Source organism: Opisthocomus hoazin, chromosome 2 (genome assembly GCF_030867145.1).
Source record: "Opisthocomus hoazin isolate bOpiHoa1 chromosome 2, bOpiHoa1.hap1, whole genome shotgun sequence".
Lineage (NCBI taxonomy): Eukaryota > Metazoa > Chordata > Aves > Opisthocomiformes > Opisthocomidae > Opisthocomus > Opisthocomus hoazin.
In genome coordinates, this window is record NC_134415.1 from 54,583,019 (window position 1) to 54,604,114 (window position 21,096).

Sequence of the window (21,096 nt, forward strand, 5' to 3'; positions counted from 1 at the left end):
GAAAAAGGGTGCGAGCAGGGAGGGACCAGCAATGGTGTGGGCGAAAAAGCACCAGGAGGAAGAGGGTTATGCAAGGAGCGGGAGGTGATGCCACCAAGGTCAGTGGCTCACCGAGATCCCAGCTGGAGTTCAGTTTCGCGGGACACACAGCTCGTGAAACAAAGGGCAGCCTAAAGCAAGGGACAGCCGACAGCACTCGAAACAAAGACAAAGCCCAGAAGATGGTGGGGAGGTAGGGAAGGAGTCAGGAACACATCAGCCACAAGAAGTCCCGCACATTTACAGCTGCAGGTGCTGGTGTCTTTTCACCTCCTCCCTTTGCAGAGGTACCTCACCTCCAGGTGTAGCTCTGCCTACAACTGAAGATCCCATCCACTCGGTATGGTACCATATGGATACGCCCGTATCTCAGGTGTTCAGCTAAGAGCTTCAGTCCCAGTGTGCTGTGCAGGAGCCCTACTGGCAATTGCTTCCGCACCTTTGGATCCACGCACACCATCTCCCACTCCCTTTCTCCAGAAATTTTCTCCACCTCACTCCGCCTCTTTGCACCTGCCTCTTCAGGACTTCTTTCCGTGCTTACTTCATCTGCTTTCCTCTCCTCATCTTGCTGCTGGAACTGACATTTCTCCTCCTTTTCACTGGCTGCGGTTGTTAACGGTGCCCCCTCTTCTTCTCGCTCTTCTTCGTTCACAGCAGACTCCAGTTCATCTTCTTTCAGCTTCCTAAATCCCTTCATTTTTCTAAATCCAGTCCAGATGCGAGTCCAAGATTTTCAGAAAGGCGATGCAGTCTCAGTGGCTAAGGCAGCCGACTGAGAGCAAATCTCCTTTGCTTCTGGGGCAAAAAAAAGGAACAAACAAAGCGTTCGCTTCCTTCTGCATTTCCTGAGCTCATTCAACGTCGAGCTGAACGAAAACCCTGCTGCCAGCAGCGGTCGGGTATCTGCTCCCCCGCCAACGGATTCCAACCACCTGCAGTCCTCCCCAGGGTCAGCGCCACACAGAGCCGGACTTCTGCCGTGTCTGCTGGAGCGCGGAAGGGTTTTGCACGGAGAAACCCCCACTGCTTGTGGAGTTCGTGCACCGGCTGCAGGAAACGCAGCAGAAGCCAGCAGAGCGCGGTCAGTACGACGGGACAGAGAAGAGGCCCTGGACTGCTGCAGACGCACGTCCCCAACCTGCGGCAGCTGCCGACGCACGTTCCTTGCCTTTTGGAAACGAGTGAGGGTTTGGGGGGTTTCTTTCGAAGTTGGGGGGGGTCGTTTAAGTTTCGCAAAGCCGCTTCTTTCCCCAGAGACAGAGACCGGCCTGTGCACGCGCAGCAGCGCGAGGCCGTGCTTTCCCCTCTGCCCCCGTCGCCCCCCCGAGCACCCCCGTCCTTGCAGAAAGCCCCCCCAGCCCGGGCCGTCAGCTCTCCCACCCCAGCGGCTCGGGCGCTGCTGCCCTCCCTCCACGAGACGTCCCGAGCTCAGCGCACCCCGCGCCCGGGCTGTGACGTCACGGGCCGGGGCGCTGCCGTCACACCCGTGCACGCGCACACCCCTGCCCCCGCGCTCGTCTCCTCCGCGTCGCGCTTCGTTCCAGTGGAAGCGGCCGGAGAGAGACGAGCAGCTCCGCAGGCGCGGCGCCGACGGCGGCATTTCCCGCCCCTTCGCCCCGCTTCGCTCTCGGGACGCGTCCCGGCGCCGCGTCCCGACGGTCCCACCGCGCTCCGTCCCCGCTGCCGAGGGCTCCCGCACCCGCAGGCGCCTCCTCCGACCGAAGCCGCGCCCAGCCCCCGCCCCAGGGGACGAGCAGTTCCGCCATGCCGGCCGCCGGGACGCGGTGCCCGTGGCAACGGAGGGGTCCCAAACGGCCCTAGGGGAGCCGGCCCCGCCCCCGGGCCCCCGGCCCCGCCCCCGCCCCGGGCCCGCCCCCGGCCCCGCCCCCGGCGGCGGGCGGCTCGGCTCTGCCCGGGCCAGCGCTGCGCTGCCGCCAGTTCATTCGAGCCGTCCCGCCTCAGCCCGGCCGCCTTGCAGCCGCCGCTCCCAGCACTGCCCCGCCACTCCGCAGCCAGGAGCAGCCGCTCCCGCAGCACCACACCGCTCCCGCCTTGGCAACGCCTGTCGGTGCCGCTCGCCACAGAGCATCCAGACCGAACCTCGGCAGGCGCCGCTTGGAAGCCCCAGCAGCTCACTCCTCCTCCGCAGGAAGCAGACCAAACGAAAAGCTGCTGTTTCTCCGCGCCGGAACATTTGCTCCTTCGCCTGGTGACGGTCACTGAGGGCTCGGGGCTTCTCTGGGGGTTTTCTCTGGTTTTGCGAATGGGACTTCTCTACAGCCGAGTGACATCGGGAATTGTCTCCAAAGCTGCTGCCAAGGGCATCGGAAAGGTGTTACCCTGCATCCTGGTAGTAGGGAACACGAGGCATGGGGCTAAAATTAGTTGTTTCTCTGTGTGGAGAGACTGCTCTGCATGGAGCGCTGAAGAGAGAGAGATCTCTTGGCTACCTTTATTCTTCTGCCTAAAGACGCGTGGGCCAGACTCCGTGAGCTCCAGAGGGGTGGACACAAACACTTTCGAATAGCTGAATGCAGTCTTTACCTGAAGAACAGTGTTTCCGAGGCTCGACCGGACAGGTTGTCTTTGTCCCTCGGGATGGTGTCATTTTCAGCTGCTCTTCTCAGAAATTACACGCTGCCGTGCAATGGTTTTCCCTTTCACATGAACTGTGCTGACGTGTAGGCTTGGTTCCACTGGCAGCAGCAAAATCCACCCTGGTTCAAACAGCCGCATCGCTCAGTCGCATGAGGGAGGATTATCAAAGGCAGCAAAGACTTTTCCGGCAGTCCACGCACACACAAATTCCTAACGCTCTCCATGCCCACAACCCAGCGTGCGTTTGGTCACATGCAGCTCTCTGCATTCAAAGGGAGCTCCTCACCTCTGCTTCATCACGCATCCTAGGAACACAGTCTCTCTACAACTGAAGCTACAACCCAGAATTATTCCACCAGAATTGTAGTCTTTGACTCTTCACTTCAAATTCACGCCCTTTTGAAGGCCTTCTCTGTTACTTGATCCAGAAGCTGAACACCAGAGTGAAATCTTCTAACATGACGTCAGATCATCAGCTGTTTTCCTTCATGACCCTGCTGCATGAGTATCCTCTCTCCAGCCCTAGCCACTTACGAGTCAAATTTTATAGAGAAGCAGTGTTTATCATGAGTGAAAGAAAAAACACGTTGCATCCCATTATTACAGCACCAAAGCCTCTACCAAGATGACAACAAAGAAAGCACAGAAGCCCACCATAAAAGACGGCAACCTTCTTTGGGGATAATGCTGCCATGGCAGTCAAGCTGAAGGCATAGCAAAGAATTGCCTTTCCTGGAATTCGAAGCCCAGAGTACACGAAGGGCTCCGCAGTTGCCTTAAGCTGCAAGTCTAGAGGCTGACGCTGAAACACGTGCTCCATCCGACCCCGTCCCCAGCCCTCCCCTGCTCTCCCACGCCAGCTGGATGTTCGGTGCCGTCAGGAGTACACCCCAGCTAAGCAGAGGTGGGGGAGCCTAGAAGACACCAGTCACTGGGCCTAAGGTCCTTCATCTACTTCAGAAGAAGTATACCTATTGTCTAAACACTCACAACAAAATTGCAGTTTAATTCTGTAATTGGTTCCTCTAATTCACACCACAAGTTGAATGTCAGTTAACAGCAAAGGAATTGTCAGGAGCAAATCTAATCTCTGAAGACAAAGTAACCATCAGAAAATAATTCACACTAAGCAAGCCGAAAAAACACCACATACACGTTAGAAGAAGTCTGTAGGTGTATTTTATTTCATCAACGAAAATCTACCTGATAAAAATCAAACCCAACTTGGCAAGCCAGTCCACTGGATTAGAGAAAGCTTCAAGCTTTCAAGCACAAGCCAGGCATCACCGTCTCCAAGGAGAGTTTCAGAGGCCAAAGCAATACGCTGGAACAAAGTAGTACCTTCACGTGGCAGCACGTCCTTGCGCTGTTAGCGTGGGTTTGGGTGCGGTATCTGTTTAGCTGTCCCTTGTGAGAAGAGGCTTTGCTATTTGTTTTCAAGTGAAGTTTGTTGCATTGCTTACCTAGGCCCTGGGTGACTGGAGAAAACAGGCAAGTCAAAGCCCTCGCCTGTCCACTCGCTGCCAACAGACATTTTACATGGTGGGAAAGCAAGCTTGATTGAAATGAGGTTCAGACAAGAATGAAGTTGACAGATGATGAACAGCTTTGGAGCTACAAGCGTCAGAATCCGGATTACACAGGTCACGCTATTGTTACTTCATTCCACCTGCTGCAGTTACTGCAGCATGGCTTGACGTACATCGGTGTACAATATGTGAAAACTGGGCCAAGTTTGCACTTGGGAGGTGTTATGAAGAGCACGATGAACTTGAAGCCAATTTCAGCCTGTGGAAGCCAACCAAGGTTGTTGGAATTGCCCAGAGCTAAGGGGGAAAGCTGCCACTAACGATGGACAGAGATAGACTGGATTGTTTGAAACCACCTTGTTCGGCTTTAGATATCGATGATGTCATTTGCTCTGAGGTAAGCAAAAGTCTTCTGATGCTTCCACGCAGGGCAGCACCAGACGGTGCAATCCCACCAGTGCAATCAGTCCCACTGCTCGCTGTACCTGCAGCCTGGAGGAGAGGCGAGCACCTGCCCTAACAAGAGCATTTGGGCACTGAAAGGCAACTTTAAAATAAATTCCTCTACAGGTAGGCTAGTGAGCTATTGTTCAAGTTGATGGGCATCGGTTTCACAAAGTGCCATCTGTAACCTTCACTTTAGCAATCAGGGCAGAAAGCACGGCCTTGTAGCCCATGTTTGATTTTAATCGAAACGACAAAACAGAGGACCCACTGCAGTTGTGGACAGACATCGCAGGACTCTCAGTCTTTGGCTTCTTCCCATCCTGAAGTCACCCTGCTCCTTCTGTTCTACAGCTGCTGTCAGTCCAACCCACCTTACGTGAAGGTTTTTAAGATCTCAGCACCCCAAAGGGCTCATCAGCTTTTTTACAACCCAAGGCAGAATTCCTTACCAAGCCCTTACCCTCCTTCCTACCCCCCCCTCAGTGAAGACAGGGAATTGATAGAAGTGGGCAGGATCTCAGGAAATGCTGTGGTTGGAAAGAGGTTCAGGCAGGGGCTGAGAAAGAAGGAAGCCTGGACGCAGGAGGGATGTTGGGTGCTGTAGGTGTGGGTAAAGGCTGGGGGTTGCATGGGGCAGTGACCAGGAATGAGCAGACTGTGGAATGAGACGGGTGCCATTTGAGGGTTGTGGTACCACTGCGCTTGCTCCATGAGCAAGACAACAGGGCAATGGTGTAGAAGACCGCTACGAACTGGTTTTGTCTTGACATTGCCATTGTCGCCTCTTCCTGGCCTCCGACAAAAACGCCACAACGACCTGCAGGAAAGCGCTTGCGGCTTTTTTTTTACAGGACTACTGTGTGGATGCAGCGCGAGCGATCTCCACCAGCTATAGCGGTGCAAAGCAGCTAGGAAGTCTGCTCGGGTGAGTAATACAGGAATTTGGAGGGGAGTTGCTACTTAGGCTGGACCTAGCAATAGGAATAACCAGTTGCCCAGAGAAGTGGTGGAGGCCCCATCCCTGGAAACACTAAAGGCCAGGTTGGACGGCACTCTGAGCAACCTGATGTAGCTGAAGATGTCCCTGCTCACTGCAGGGGGGTTGGGCCAGATGGCCTCTAAAGGTCCCTTCCGACACAAAGCATTCTATGATTCTATCATGAGAAATCAGTTTTAAAAAGCCAACAGCAAGTTCTTGTTTTTGCCAAACAGAACACATGAATAACCTTAACCAATTCTCCTCTTGGCCACAGAAATGCCATGCAGACCATTCCCTGTTCTCAGTACTTTCATTCAAGAAAAATGTTATTTCGGACCATGACTCCATCCTGTAGACAACAGGCAGTGTCAGGAATTGCACATCACCTTATTTCCTCGGGGGACACACACACACCTTAATTCTGTTATCACTTGTGCAGTGTAAGATGCTTCTTACACACCCTGACCTTGACAAAACATTGACTATTGCAATGCAAGAGAAGCTTATTCCAGTCAAGTTAGCTTAACAGTCTTAAACAAGCGTTGAAAAAAAAAAAAAGTTTAAAATTCGACACAACCCCATGTGTTTATTTTCAGAAGAAAAACCCTTCACCAACAACTCCTAAAATAAACCATTTATTGAGAAAAAACTTTTTTTTTAAATTTCATTAATCAGCCTTGTGCATAACAAATCTGAAGCTTGCAAAAACAAATAAACAAAAAAACCAGTAAAAGTTCACAGTCAGTGCACTCAACAAACAGATTAAAAAACAAGGTCCATAACGCCTGATAACACTACAGCATTTTTCTGAACCTAAAGAGTTCAAAAATACTACACATTAACGTTACAGTTCTCAATCAAATGAGAAACAGGAGAAAGAACAAAAAAAGGTATGGTCCATATACAGTAGTAATGGCACTTTCACTGAAACATGCAGCTTCTTCCAACTTGCGGACACTGTCACACGAGCAACATGTGCCAAGTAAAACATACAGGAGCAGCAGAGAAAGTGACGCTTGCCACTTGTGCAGTCTTCGTAAGTTCAACTTTTATACTGTTTCTCAGCACAGTCTTTATGTAAATATTACATACAGTAGTGATTAAAAGATACCTTGCCAGAATAAAAAAGGCCGGAGACTGAATAATTTCATTCTTCATCTGTGCAAACCTGTCAAGAGGACAAAACGCAATTAATTCAGTTGTGTCCCCACTGCAGCAAGAAGATGACAACAGATCAATTCCTTCAGCACCTTCACTGAACATCTTTGAAGCTTTCTCTCTCCCTTGTTATACAGATAATGAATTACACATGTTTACACGCGAATTCTGGTGTTTCCACTATCCGCCACCACGCAACTCTGACGTGCCTAAAGCAGCGTTCCGCCTCGGTGATGGGCAGCATCTGGCTACAGTCGCCCTGATGAGAGTGATGGGTGTGATGATCCCAAACACTCTTATGGGACCAGAATACCAAAACGAACAACTTTATGCTGGAAAATGGGACAGAATTTAGTAACGTACCATGCTTCTACTTCTTCAAAAAAGAAGTTACTAATACACCTAAATTTGTAGCTTTGAATATTTGCCTATTATTAAGCAAAGAATTAAACCAAAGTTCATGCAAGAACAGCAGATTGTTATGCCAACTGCCAGGTAAACTTTCAATATAAACTTTAAAGATGAACTTAAAAGAAAAGCAGACCCTTGCGCTGAAGGATGGCAGAGTTCTCAAGCATGTGCTTGCTTCACTTTTTATGGAGGGGCCCCTTGCCTCTGTGTTACAGAAGTCTGTGCATATGCACTCGCGAAAGTTCTAGGCACACGGCCTGTCAGATCCAATTAACTACCACCGAGCTGAAGTTGGACAAGTCTTTTTAATATAAAGATGATGCATCTCAGAACAGCAGTGAGTTTATTGCATGGTGCGCACCAGGTTCTTTTAGTCAAGTGTTTGCTAGCAACATCACACATCCTGCTGAAAAGTTGCCAAGCCTTGTTTTCTGGACAGCATCAGCTCGATACCTGGACAGCCTCCCACCGCGATCCAAAGCCCTGCGGCGTAGCTGCAAATGATGAAGCCAACTACAAGCAGTTTCCGATTCACATTTACCATCCCTGCAGTCAAAGCCATGAGACAAACCTTGACAAAAGGATGATCGAGGAGCTGGCTGGCCGTCCACCTCATCTTTGGGTCACTTTCCAGGCAGTGGCAAAGGAAGTCTTTCCCTTCTGGGCTCACTTTGTCAGGAATGGGAGGTTTATGACCCATCCCCACTTTATACATGATCTGGAAGTTGTGCTCATATTCGTGCCAAGGCCTCTGCAACAGGCAACAGCATTGCTAAGTGCAAGGTTTGGCGAGTAACCTGCTGTCCAACAGAGCTTAAGTTTCCGTACCCCAGGAAATCAAAAACCACCCCAGTACTTGCAGACTTCAGCGTGACAAACTGCTGGGAGTGGGACAAGAATTTGCAGAGGAACTGCTAAGAACAGTATGCACTCATTCAGTACGTGAAACATCCCTACCTTGCCAGTGACCATCTCTATAACAACACAGCCGAGGCTCCAGATGTCTGCTGCACGGCCGTGCCCTTCCCCTTTAGCTCTAGTAATTACTTCGGGAGCCATGTACGCTTTGAAACAACACATATGATCTCATCAGTTCATACAGCAGAAGGAACAGTATACATCAAGTGATTAACTGGGCATACCAAATGCTTTTTAATTCATCTGTAATGAATTACCACTCAGCTTTTCTTGCTAAGTTTTGTCATTTGCTGGCTGCTTCTTCGACATGTTTGCAGAATAACTGACTGTCAATTTGAAAAGCGATTGCGAAAATGCTGGTACAGTATATGCTTTCAGTTATTTCCATTTAAAAAAAATTGATCAAGCAGCTGTTCATAAAGAACAGTATTGTTTCAGTAAGGCTGCAGAGAAAGCTACAACCCCAGAAAACACAAGCTCCAGCATCTTTATAGTTACAAGACAAATACAATTTTATCTTTCCAGTTACATCGTTCACTCGTTGTTTTGGCTTCTGGATATAAAGCACATCTAACCAGCCAAGGTAAAATCAAGTTTCCCTGAAACATACCATTTTACTCCAGCCCAGACTTTTGGCAGAGGTTTCTTCTTTTATGGTAACTAGACAAGTATCTGCCTAGCACGTGCTTCCTTACCTGCAGTCCCCAAAGTGCTGTTCACTTCTCCAGGCATTGTCTGGGTGTTGTTCTTCAGTTTCACTGAGCAGCCAAAGTCTCCTAGTTTAATCAGCCCAGATGAAGTAAGAAAGATGTTGGCTCCTAGGAAACACACAAAAACCAGGAACACTTGTTAAACTAGTGCTGAAGTGAGGAATGAGGGCTTCTTGAGGTTACACAGTAGGTAACAGCTGAGTTCACATTTAGATCTTTACCTGTGGATTAAGCATGGAATACGAAAGCATTAGACATGTTCCCCAAAGGGTACGTTACCATTAGCCAACGAGAGTTTTGGTGGGTTTGTGTTAAGACTAAGCGTACTGGAAGCTGACAACAAGAAGTGTTCAAAACATAAAGCAATACACAGGCAAACTCATCAGCTTTCCATACATGCTCATTACGAGAAAATACTCCTCCAGAAATTTATTAATTCCAGTGCTTATCCTTGTGAGCACTGCACTGCGAAAACACACCTGTCCTTAAGGAGCTTCCCGGCAGACGCCATTACGGCGTACCTCCCACTAGCCATCTTTTGAGCTCTGCCGAGTCAAAACAGATGATGATGATGATATATGGCTGTGCCATCACGGCAGACTTGCAAAACGGACCTTACAGCATTTTATTACACGTACTACCAAATGCCCACTCCTATTGTGCCCTACTTCCAGAAAAATTTCTGGAGGAGGGCTACTGTTGTAACAGCTGGCTATGCCGCCAGCCTGCACCAGAAAATATTTCCCTAGCATGGCTGAAAATCTACATGGGGAATCTGCAGGTGGCTTCAAGCCACCTGCTCTACACAACAGTGCAAAGCAAGCCAAGTGGTTTTGATAACCAGTGGTTTTCTTTCATTCAACCTACCAAAACACATGTTGACAGCCAACAGAAAAGAAGGAGCAGAAAGAGAAGCAGAGCAGAAAAGAGCAGAAGGAGCTCACCATACATCTCAGGCCAAATCCTGGATGCTGCAAGTATCACAACGAAACCACAAGTTAGTGGCAAGAGTTACCTGGCAGAAATACAGCTTCAGCTGTGATCTCTCTTGAGAAAAGATGGTTTGCACAGAACAGAACCGCTCGCCTGCTCTAGGAATAGGCAAATGTTGGGGGCTTTGTTACACATAGCCTTTTCCCACGTCACACAGACGAGTCTTTCAAAAATGGCTCATCTGAATATAACCTCCTAAAGTTTCCCACTTTTGTTCCACGTCGAACACAGGTCAATGCAGGAATTCTTCGCTGCTCCTCCTTTGTGTTAAGTTCTCTTAGTTAATGACTTTTTCCAGTTAGCTTGGCTGGCATCCCCAGGATTCCCCTCACAGAACAGAAAAAGAATCCTCAAAAGGCTTGAGTCAAAAAAAGGCAGTGCAGGTCAGTGATGCCAAAACCCTGCCCGTTTTCTCAAAGGGTTTCTGTAACTACTATGAGAATGCTGGGTAACTAAAGCAAGATTTCTTTAGTCCAAGAGGTGTTGCACAGAACTACACTACAAAAGAGGGAGAGAAATCATTAATGGAAATAAATTCCAACTTTTAATTACTGTAAGCCTTTTACAAGTTCTGAAAGAAGTATTAACTATCAGTGAATACAACTCTTCTGCAGATTGTGTCTGTAGGTTTTCCACTCCTGGCATTCAGGTGCCTGCGCACACTCGCAATCAGAATTCTTTGGCTGGGTTCTGCAGTTCGCCATCAGTGGAACACACGTGTCCAGAGTCACCCTGCAGTCACAGGCAGATGTAACGGAGCTGGGTACACCATCCCTCAAGCTCCTTGAGTGAAAGAGAATCCAGAAAGACACCAAAGCAGTACAAAAAGGCAGCTTGATGGGACATTAAATATCGGCAATGTATTAGAATAGTGACAGTTACTCTATCAGCAGCTTCCTTCTTTGAACAACTGCCCAAGGCTTTTCTTTCTCTAACCATTTTCAAACAACTACTTCTCATATAGAAAGTAGGGGCACTGAGCCCACATGAAGAGCTTAGGAAAAATGGCCATCGCTAGCAAACACTTCTATAAGGATGTTTTGGAAACCTGTGTTCCCATTTCTCAAGAAAGCAACACGCAGATTTCATGGAAGGCTACCAAGTGGTTTCTGAGTACCGAGTGTCAGAGCTGAAGTGCAACCATCTCTCTTCTGACTGAATCTAAAGCTATTGTGATAGTTTGGTTTAATACAGTTCAGAACCTACTTAGAAGGCCTTTCAAATTAAAGTTTGCCCCTGTAAAAAAAAAAAAAAAAAGTAATGACAATTTAGCATAAATGTTACTGCGAAAGCTCCTGTGAGCCTTTGTCCTGAAAGCACCTGGAACTGTCAAATGGAACAGCAACGAACCAAAGCTTCACCACAAAGAAAGAGACAGCACTTGGAGACTTGTGTCGCTGACATTTTCTGTCAGCTGAATAAAGCTTCCACTGATGTGCTGTGTGCTGAAGCCTCTGTTTTGTAAGCCGCTAGGTCTCTGCTTCATAGACCAAGACCAACCTCTTAGAAGGAGTCTTTAAAAAGTGTCTCCTCATTAGATGAAACCTGCGCAGAATCCAGCAGGACCTGGGTAAGAGAACAGGTGACACAAGGGCAGTACCTTTGAGGGTGCTCGACACTTTTTACCTTTGCTAGTTAACACTACTGGAACGGTAACCATATCTGCATGGTTAATAAGCAAAATAAAACTGGAGACCATGGCTAAAACAGCAAAAAGGCACAACACACCCATCTGTTCCTTCTCTCCCCCTGCACATACACTACCAAATGCATCTTCACTGGATGTACTTGGCAGAGGCAAGAGGTAGGCCCTACTGCTGTTTATACCACAAGATCTTCTTGGCAGACTGCAAAGAGCAAATGTCAAAAGCTGTACACTTACTAGAGAAAACAATAGCTATGACCAAAGCATTTAAACTGAAGTTTCAAGCCCTGTATCTCTGTGCCAAGTCAGCCCCGTATTAAGCGCAGTGAAAACTGCGCTAGCGTGATATTCCAAAGGTGCTGGTGTAAATACTGTGAGTCTGCGGAGCAGTACCAAAAGCCCCACTAACAACTGTGGCATAATTCCACAAAGAGGGACAGCTCATAGACATTCCTCAGCCAGTACTTCAGCTCTGTGGCAGCCAAATGCATTCAAGAAACAAGCAGGCCAAATGCTACCCTTTGATGAGAAAAATCGGCTGTAGCATCCTCTTTTACTTCAGAAAGTGTGACACATGCCTGCAGTCTCCTGTTGAACAGCCTTCTGTCTCTTGTTGAATGGCCTTCCTTCCCCTGCGCTCATCATGAGGACACAAGGGCAGGAATAGCAGAAATTTTGAGAGCTAACAACAAAGTTAACAAGAGTACAGTAACACTTTGATGAAGACTTCATGGCCTTGAGCATCTCATTTCACAGGTTTACTGTTTTACTGAAGCTTCAGATACAATCCCTTAGTTTTCTGTATTCATTCTGAAAACACAATCTGAGCAATCTTCAAGAATATGCCCTTCTCTCCCACAAAGAAAGCATCAAGCATGACCTCAGTGATTAGTTCTTGTCAATTCAGCACCTGCGAGACCACGCTTGGAGTGCAGTGTCTTGTTTTTGGGCTCCCCAGTACAAGACCAACATGGATGTACTAGAGGAAACCCAGCAGAAGGACATCAGGATGGTCAGAGGGCTGGTGGACACAATGTACGAGGCGAGGCTGAGAGATGAATTTGTTTAGCTTAAAGAAGACTAGAGGAGTGTGTGTGCCTGTGTTCATTGCTGTTTTCAGCTGTGTAATGGGAGGATATCAAGAAGATGTAAACAGATATTTTCCTCAAAGGCACACTGTGAAATGGACAACGGACAAAGAGAAACCTCTGCAAATTCCAGGGAAGTATCAAGAAAAAGTTTTTTATAACGGGGACAGGTCAGTCATTGGGATGTGGCCTAGAGCAAAGGGAAATCTCCATCCCTCAAGATACTCGTAAGTGAGCAGTCTGTTCTAATTTGACATTCGATGCGATACTGAGGTTGGTCCTGTTTTGAGCAGAGGGCTCAACCAGAGATGTCCAGAGACTCCCTTCAGCATTAAATACTCCATTATTTTCGATCACTGAACAGAACAGGTTCCTTGCAAAAAGTGAAGTAATCGTAACTGAGGAATCAGGACTTACCCACAGTGGTTAAAATCCAACACCCACGATAGAGATTAAAAAAAAACCAAAAAAACCCCCAAAGCTATCTCAAAAGACTTAATGACCTGCTACACACTACACCAAATACTTTACACATTAATGTAGACTAATCACAACCAGTGCAGCCAAGTGTAACAACCAGCCAACATTACCCTCAGTTTGCTTTGCTCTCACAACCATGGGTTGAAAAAGAGTTCAAGGCAGCTGTGCCTTGCTTCATCTTTTACGCTCAAGTAGCAGCTGAAGGATAATGGCTGCACTAGTGGACGCTACTAACCGAAAAACTCAATTTTTGCACACAAGGTACTTGCAGACACCAACTGCAGGACACGTATAAACAATTAGTCTATGAATTGGTTATCTTCTGCTGAGAGAAACAGATCCACAGTGATGTTCAGCAAACTGACCAGGAGAGTGTGATCCGACAGCAAGATTTCCATAGGAAAGGCATTTTAACAATCTGAATGACTTATTATCATCCTTCCCTATCAGAAAAATAAGTGTACCTGACTACATAAGAGTCAAAAGTAAAACCAGAGTTTTCTTTACTGCTGTTAGCCTGAAAACTTGTGGATGTAATGTCAGCATACAAGGAAACAGAGAGCAAGAGACCTCCAATGTAACATGAGGCATCCTTTATAAAAATACCCTCTGTGGTCTGTCTTCATATTCTATCATTAAACTTTGGGAAAGTCTATACATAGATGTGTCTGCAGTGACCCTATGTTTATAGCTGCTGTTATTCTCAAGGAACACCCCAGCATTTGGTATGAGGAACCTGTTGCACCAGAAATGCCCTCAGACAACACAGCATTACAGTTCCGTTCAACAGCTCTTCTCACTTCACTGTATCTCCCTGATGAGAGGAAGACCTATTTGGAAACATATCCAGAAATCAGCAATGACATAGAGCAGCACAAAAGAAATCCCTGTCAGCCAGCCTTGGATGTTGATTACAACGAGATTCCGGGAGAGCGCAATTCAGCTAAGCAGAACCTGGATATGGAATGATCAAGTAAAGGGCAAGGGGGGCACTGTGAAAAGCACGGAGGGAAATCCACAACTAGAGAGAAACCTTTGGTCAGGAAGGAGAACGAGAAAGGGCAAGATTGCTGGGGAATGGGAGTGAAGGAAAGTGTTTTCTAGGAAAAAAAGCCAAAACTGACTCAAGAGTGGCCTACCTGGATGGGAGGCCTCTGGATCGTAGATAGTTCTTTTCCCAAATGAGAAGCATGAGGCCAAAGGACCAAGAGCAACTGGGAACCTCCTACACTGCTGCGGTGATTCAAAACCCTGTGAGCAAGAGGGACATAGAAACCCAGCATCGTTGGGTTGCACTGCCTTTTCATAAAATGAGCATTCGCAGGGCATTTTGTGTGCATTGTTTCCCCTACCTTCTGTTAAGTTTCTGCCATAGGAGAGCAAACTACGCCAGACTAACAAAACCAAGGTAACTAGACATGGAGGATGTTCTTGGAAAGCGCAGGAAAAGAAAAATGAATGTGAAATGTGGACTGAGTGCCTTAAGCAAATGCCAAAACCAACCCCCTTCAGTTATCACAGTTCCCGTCTGCTCATTTTTTAAGCAAAAGCTGAGAGCCAGGCATGAGTAGATAAACGTATGGCTAAAAACCCACTAGATAAGTAATTTTACAATATCCCTTTACCTTATTTTAACAAGGCTTTATTACTATGTTTTATCACCATTCATCTGAAATCCTAAAACTCTTCTGGAAAATCAGAATCACAAGGAAGAGTTCTGATGAACAACTCTAGCACTGTTCACTGCTTGTCAGCTCCCAGAAAACACCACTGTTTCTTGCACAGATGAGAAGAAAAACAGCATTACATAACTCAGTATATTAGTACTAGAAATAAAAGGAGCAAAATATGCATTTGGCTGAATCCCCAACAAGCTTAAAGTCTACAGAAATTATATAAATCACAGGCAATATTTCTGAGCTTGCATTTCCAACTGTGAACGTTTTTTATGGTCTGCACTTAAAAAGACACATATAACTAGCCAAAACTGTCTAAACTGAAAATTGAAAAATGAGTGGAAGGCTTTATGTACTGCATGGCTGTATAGATAAAGTGCGCTAAATCTGCAAATACGTCTCTCCCTCCCAAATACCACTCCCCCCCATCTACAACACTGAAACAACAACATTACCTTTTACGATTAACATTACCTTTAATGTCTCGATGAACGATACCATGTTCATGTAGTACATTGATAGCAATCGTTATTTGCTTTGAGTAGAGCCTGATGACATGCTCCTGAAGGCCCAGTTTTGATACCTCCTCCAGAGTGCCCTCATCACAGTACTCCATGAAGATGTACATTTCTTCCTGTTTTGGGAACCAAACGGGATTTCATTGGTTTTATTTTATTTTTTTTTTAAACACTGAATTAAGATCAAGTTTTCCTTCCACCCTTTACTGTTTGTGAAAAGAGCAATGGAAGTACCATGTAACGTTTTAATGGAAGCTCCTCTTACCATGGAATACCTAATAAATCTTCTCTTCAGAACTCTATTCCTTGGGCATGCTTCAATCTGATATATTGCATTGCACAGCTATGGAAAAATCTCTGCTACATGTCTATCTGCATCATATGTAAGTAACTGATACTATTTGATGGTATAAAATATGTTACTTTGGCAGCAACCAGAAAATACTCTGGAAATCCTGCAGGTATATTATGCAGAAATACAAAAGGTCCTTTGCATACTTAGAAAAAAAGGTAAAATGAAGTTTGGGGCTTGTTTGGTTTTGGTTTTTTTTCCTCTCTCTCCCAGTGCCTCCAATATCATGTGTTGATTTCTTGAGGAGGGCAAGTTTGTTGTTGTTTTTGTTGACTTGAACAAGCACACCAACTCTAACTCACTTTAAGGGAAATTTAGGCTCTTGTTCCCTTTCTCCGTGTCCAAGTCCAGCCAATTTCAGCCAGACTTCATTAATACAAAAAGATGGCAAAGACACTGGGCTCTTAGAACTAGCCTGAGAAACCAATGACCCAGTGGCACAGACACCCAAAGCTGTATCCTCACGAAAAGAAATGCAGACAGAAAGCAGCCTTTGTCCCCTTCTAACCAGCAACGGGTCAGCAAATCAACCCAGCCACACTGAGCAAATCAGTCAAAACCACACACCGCTTTCCAGCCAGACACCTGCCCATCTTGCTGCCTGGAGATACAGGAAGGACCTGAGACTCACAGCGGGAGTTGGGAAGGGCACGTGGGAAGCAGATAGCAACAAAAAGGCAGGATATCTCAGCACTCAACTCTGGAGTCCAATGCCCTAAGAAAATCAGGCTTCATTAGTTCTGCTGCTCAAGCAAGAAAACTCGTTTTTCTTTCTGAAGAGGCGCTAGCTGAATTCCAAAAGGTCTGCTTCCTTAAGATACTTGTCTGTCATCATGAGCTAAACACCAGCACAAAATTTCTACAGAAATCAACAGGACATTGGTAGAAACTTTTCTACTAACAGTGAAGCAGCTGTGTTTTAGGCTGTCTAGTCTTTATCTACATGCAAAATTTACGATACCATTTACGATATAGCTTGCTTTTAGAGCAGCTGAACGGAGTAGCAGCACAGAATAGCTCCAGCATTACTCGCTCTATTGACTTATTGCAAACCTTCTCTGTTCATGTACCAATTCCAAAAAATTTCTCCAAACTAAGTTTCAGAGACCTCAACATTCAGAAGAAAAAAGACACACTGCAATTCACAGAGATATCCAGACAATCAGGCTAAAGCAGACTGTTCTCAAGTAAAATCTCCACAGTCCAAAGCTTCTTAAATTTTTCTCTCTGCCCTGTAAAAAAGCTCCAATAATTCATGTTTTCTTACCCTATGGAGCTCCACACCGAAATAACGAACAAGATTAGGGTGTTTGATGCCTTCAAAAATCTTCAGTTCATCAGCTGTTTCTTTGATGGTTTTGTGATCATTAGGTTGAAATCTTATCTGCAAGACAGATTTTTCATTATTTCGCCTCTATTTCAAATAACTAAGGAAAAAAACCCCCACAAAACGAAAACAACCCACAACCAAACAACCCATCCTAAACCCAAGCACAAACCAAGAAAACAGCTAAAAAACTTTTATTTTTTAAAAACCAGTATCATCACACAAAGCCCCAAAATACCACCCCCTCCATCCATCCCCAAACTTAACAAAAAAGAACACCAAACCACTTTTTGAAAATTACATGCATATATGATTTATAAACTTTGTAAGAGCAAAATGCTGTTATTTAAATGTATAAATACACACATGTGGGCACACAGATATCTCTTCCGAGCTTGCCTTCTAGCTTAAACGTAGTAAATAGACACAGTACAGGAGAATCTGAAAGTAACATCAAGTGAGAGCTATCATTCAAGAAAGACTAGTTGCCAGGTACTTCATCAATGGAGTGTCTAAGGGATTTCTTTGAGGGGTTTCTTTACTGAGAATGAGGCATCTGCAATGAAAAGGTGTGGCATGGAACAATACAGTCATAAAGGTTTTGAGGAAAGAAACAGGTTTTCATTACATCTCCTACAATATGCCGTGATGGAATTTTCATGGAGGAGAAAATTATCAAGTCTTCTGAAAAAACAATTTAAAGCTTCTATTCACACAAAGATGAGCAAAATGCATAGCAACTTATGAAAGATGCTACTTTTACCATACTAGTAGAAAGCAGAAACCTCATTAATGGAGTACAGGACAAATTCTAGAGAAATAAATGCACGTTTTACCTTTGGTTACTAGAATAGTTATGATTGCTTTGTTCCATGTACCAATTCAGGATGCAGTCTGTACTGTGGCAAATTTAAATACATGGAGATTACTAAAAGATGACAAATTACGTTCAAGTATTTCTCGTATTTCCTAACACTTCAAAGTTGCAATACTATATATTTGTAGTAAAGCTTGTCCACTATAATTTGTGGAGATTTTAGTAACACTGTGGTTAAGACAGTAAAGTCTGAAGAAACCTCCGGGGAGGGGGAATGCAATGTTTTTAACCAGTTTAAAAATAAATAAACATTCTCCCAAGGTACTCTTAAGGAAATCCAGAAAAGCCTTTTATCTGGAAGTTGCAAATAGTTTACATTTAAGCCTACAGTGGGGAGGCGGGGAATGCTTCTTGGTGAAGTAATTCTGGAAGTTAAAAATGCTGCTGGAAAAGGCGGCATACTAGTGAATTGTCTGTCAAACAAGGTCCATTTAATGTATATGAACTTCTGCTAAAGAGCACATACATGCTAATCTGCAAAAAGCACCTGCATCTAGAAGCAGCATTGAATTCCAGAAACAGATAGTGCTACTGATGGGGGGGGAAATGTTATTTCACTGGGAGAAAAAAAAGCAAACACAACTACAACAAAATTTCAAGTGTTGGTATTAGTTAGCCAGTGAATGAGTACGGTACAGGAAGTTAAGCATAAGCCCCGTGTTGCTTTTCCACACCTTTAAGATCACATACGTATTGTGTGCGTGGAAGAACTGGCTCATAAAATGTAACTGCTTTAGCATCAAACGACTGGCATGGTAACTGTTGTCAACAGTTGATGCTCGCAGTTGTCTGAAGACGTAGAAATGCAATAAAACTAAACAATACAAATATTTTAAAAAACAAGGTGCTGTAGGCAAAACGGATGTCTACGCCTACACAGCTTTACTTACTTCTACCCTTAAAATTAAATTTTCTGCACTTGCCAGGTTAGTCAACAGTTTTGTGACTCAGCCTAGCTGACTTCAACTATAGGAAAAGCTGAAAAACATCTGATGTGACACTTCCAATTGTTTTCTCTAAGTAATGAAGTACAAGGAATAAAATGTAAGATGAAATACTGCAAAATAAAATGTAAGTTTGTGAACAGTCCTCACTAATCAGAAAACTCTTTCCAAAATAATTTAAGGTCTCTCAATGGGAGTTCACACATACTAAGCAAGCATTCATTATGTTCACAACATCCCTACGAGATTAGAAAAAAACCCATTATCCATTTTATATGCATTTAAATTGAAAGTTGTAAACTGAAAAGAAAAAGCTGAAGCAACCTAAGGAGGAACAAGTGATAGTAGCCGATGTGGCTACACAAAGAAACAATTTGTCTTCCCATCCTTTCCCAGTTAGCTAACAACAGTGTTTACAAATCCTTCATGCCTGCTAAGTCATACACATTTGGCTTGGGAACAAAACAATGGCAGCAGTGATTCTTGTACAGAGAGTACTCACTTCCTTCATAGCCATCAGCTCTCCAGTGTCAACACTGATACAGGTATAGACCTTCCCATACTGGCCTTCCCCTGCAGAATTAAAAATAAGAAAAACTAATTACACTACATTCAATAAGCAATATGCACATCAACTGCAACCAGAAAACATCACTGAAAATTGAGCCTGCCAACGTTATTTACCTTAATTTTCATTGAAAATTTCAAGTAGCTTTTAACCTGTAACACCTAATACTACATTCATAGTCCTGAATCCAAGCTGATTAAAAGTAAAAACAATAAATTAATAGGATGACCTGAAAGAAAACTTCACATGAATATGAGGATATCCCCAAACAATACTGGTGAAATAAAATCCCAAAGTTTGTGCTCATTTCCATTCATATCTCTGGTTCTTTCAAAAGCAGAACTCTTCAAGCATTTTGTAGGGTTAAACACATGCAGGAATTGCAGGACCATACCCAAGTAACTATCCTAACCAAATTCATCTCCTCATTTGTTTCTTGTTATTTGACAAGTGAAAACTAAAGTTCTACATAAAGGAAATCCTAGCTGCCACAGTATTTTGTATTTTAACATTCTGATTTCAGTAAAGCTGATATTATCTATGCAGAGACCCAAGATTTCAAAAGATAGCCTTAGATTTCCTTCAGAAATACTAAGCTTGGTATTTTAGCCTGATAAATTACGGTATAATAAACGTACCAATTTTGTTTCCCCTCTGCCACTTGAAAGTCACTTTTCTCAAACCTACATGCATGACATTATCGTAAGATTTTGGTGTGTCACAAACTTGGCCAATGATGTTCTTCCTCCTCATCTCTCTGTATCTCCTTTCTTCAAACAACTGCACAGACTTTTGAACAGCTTCAATCGGTGCTTGCTTGGAAGTAGTGTCTAAAAAGAGTGATGAACAATTTCCTTGACTGAGAAAAATTCACTGTGTTTATATTTTGTTACTGTTTGATATACGTGAAGTGACCTGAGTTAGAAGACAACTACTTTGTGAGTCTAATTTCAGATGTAGGAAAAGAATAAAACATTTTAGCAATCATGTATGGAACCATCACTTATGAACCACATATGAAACTTATGTAAAATGAGAATACTAGTACTTTTCTAATCATCTACTACTTGATTACAGGAAATTAAATGTATGAAATGCAACACACTTGTTTTCAGTTGGCCTGTAACTAACCACTGGAAGTATGTTAGAGTCATTAAGAGCACCAAGGAAAGGAGGACAGGTAAGGTGTTGCTCTACAAAGATATGAGAGATTTCTTGGAAAACTCATAGCACCTGTTATTTCAAAGATTTAGAAGTATTCGATAACTCCAGCTTTCAAGTCTTATCACAAAATAGAATCCTAGTGAGTGAGGCCAGAAGAAACCTCACGGCAGCATTAATTTATTCCCTCCTTGTAAAGCACAAAAATTACACATCTGTCGCTGCTGACAGACAGTAGTCTAACCTGCTTCTAACAGCCTTGAGAAGATGGAGGATACTGATACTCCCAAATGATATATTCTACTGCCCACCTGTAATTAATACTATTTCATCTACACTAAAGCTGCCTTGCTGTAGTTTTAAACTAAAATCTTTGTCTCATTCACAGTGAACAGTAAAACCAGTTCCCATTGTAGCAGTCTTCTAGAAATTTTCAGGTTTTCCCTCATTCTTTTTTCCTAGTTTAAACAAACTCAATTCCTTTGGTGTTTTTCTTCCAAACAAAATATAAGCCTTCTAGATTTCAGAAAAAAAATATTGCTGTTCTTCCTGTGTTTGGAGCCGCACGATGACCCAAGTTCTTATGCGACAGAAAACTTATTTCTAACGTTTCACGAAGTTCCACCCTGCCAGAATATACGCAAGCAACCCACATGTATATATCTGTATAGTATA

At 44.5% G+C, this 21,096-nt stretch overlaps 1 protein-coding gene across 6 annotated transcripts in view; it reads right to left on the reverse strand.

Annotated features, from left to right (window-relative positions):
* Window positions 1-6,211: 6,211 nt before the first annotated feature.
* MAP3K4 (mitogen-activated protein kinase kinase kinase 4) overlaps window positions 6,212-21,096 on the reverse strand; it is an 81,013-nt gene continuing 66,128 nt past the window's right edge. For 5 of the 6 annotated variants that reach the window (XM_075413710.1, XM_075413707.1, XM_075413709.1 and 2 more), the window contains 8 exons: window positions 19,899-20,090; window positions 19,195-19,265; window positions 16,812-16,928; window positions 15,149-15,308; window positions 8,778-8,900; window positions 8,122-8,228; window positions 7,736-7,915; window positions 6,212-6,763 (listed from right to left, as the gene is read on the reverse strand). In XM_075413710.1, the coding sequence (XP_075269825.1) occupies window positions 6,743-6,763; window positions 7,736-7,915; window positions 8,122-8,228; window positions 8,778-8,900; window positions 15,149-15,308; window positions 16,812-16,928; window positions 19,195-19,265; window positions 19,899-20,090 (971 nt within the window). In that variant the 3' untranslated portion in view covers window positions 6,212-6,742. Of the gene's footprint in view, window positions 6,764-7,735; window positions 7,916-8,121; window positions 8,229-8,777; window positions 8,901-14,165; window positions 14,250-15,148; window positions 15,309-16,811; window positions 16,929-19,194; window positions 19,266-19,898; window positions 20,091-21,096 lie in introns of those variants that run through there. The other variant, XM_075413711.1, reaches the window with a different exon arrangement.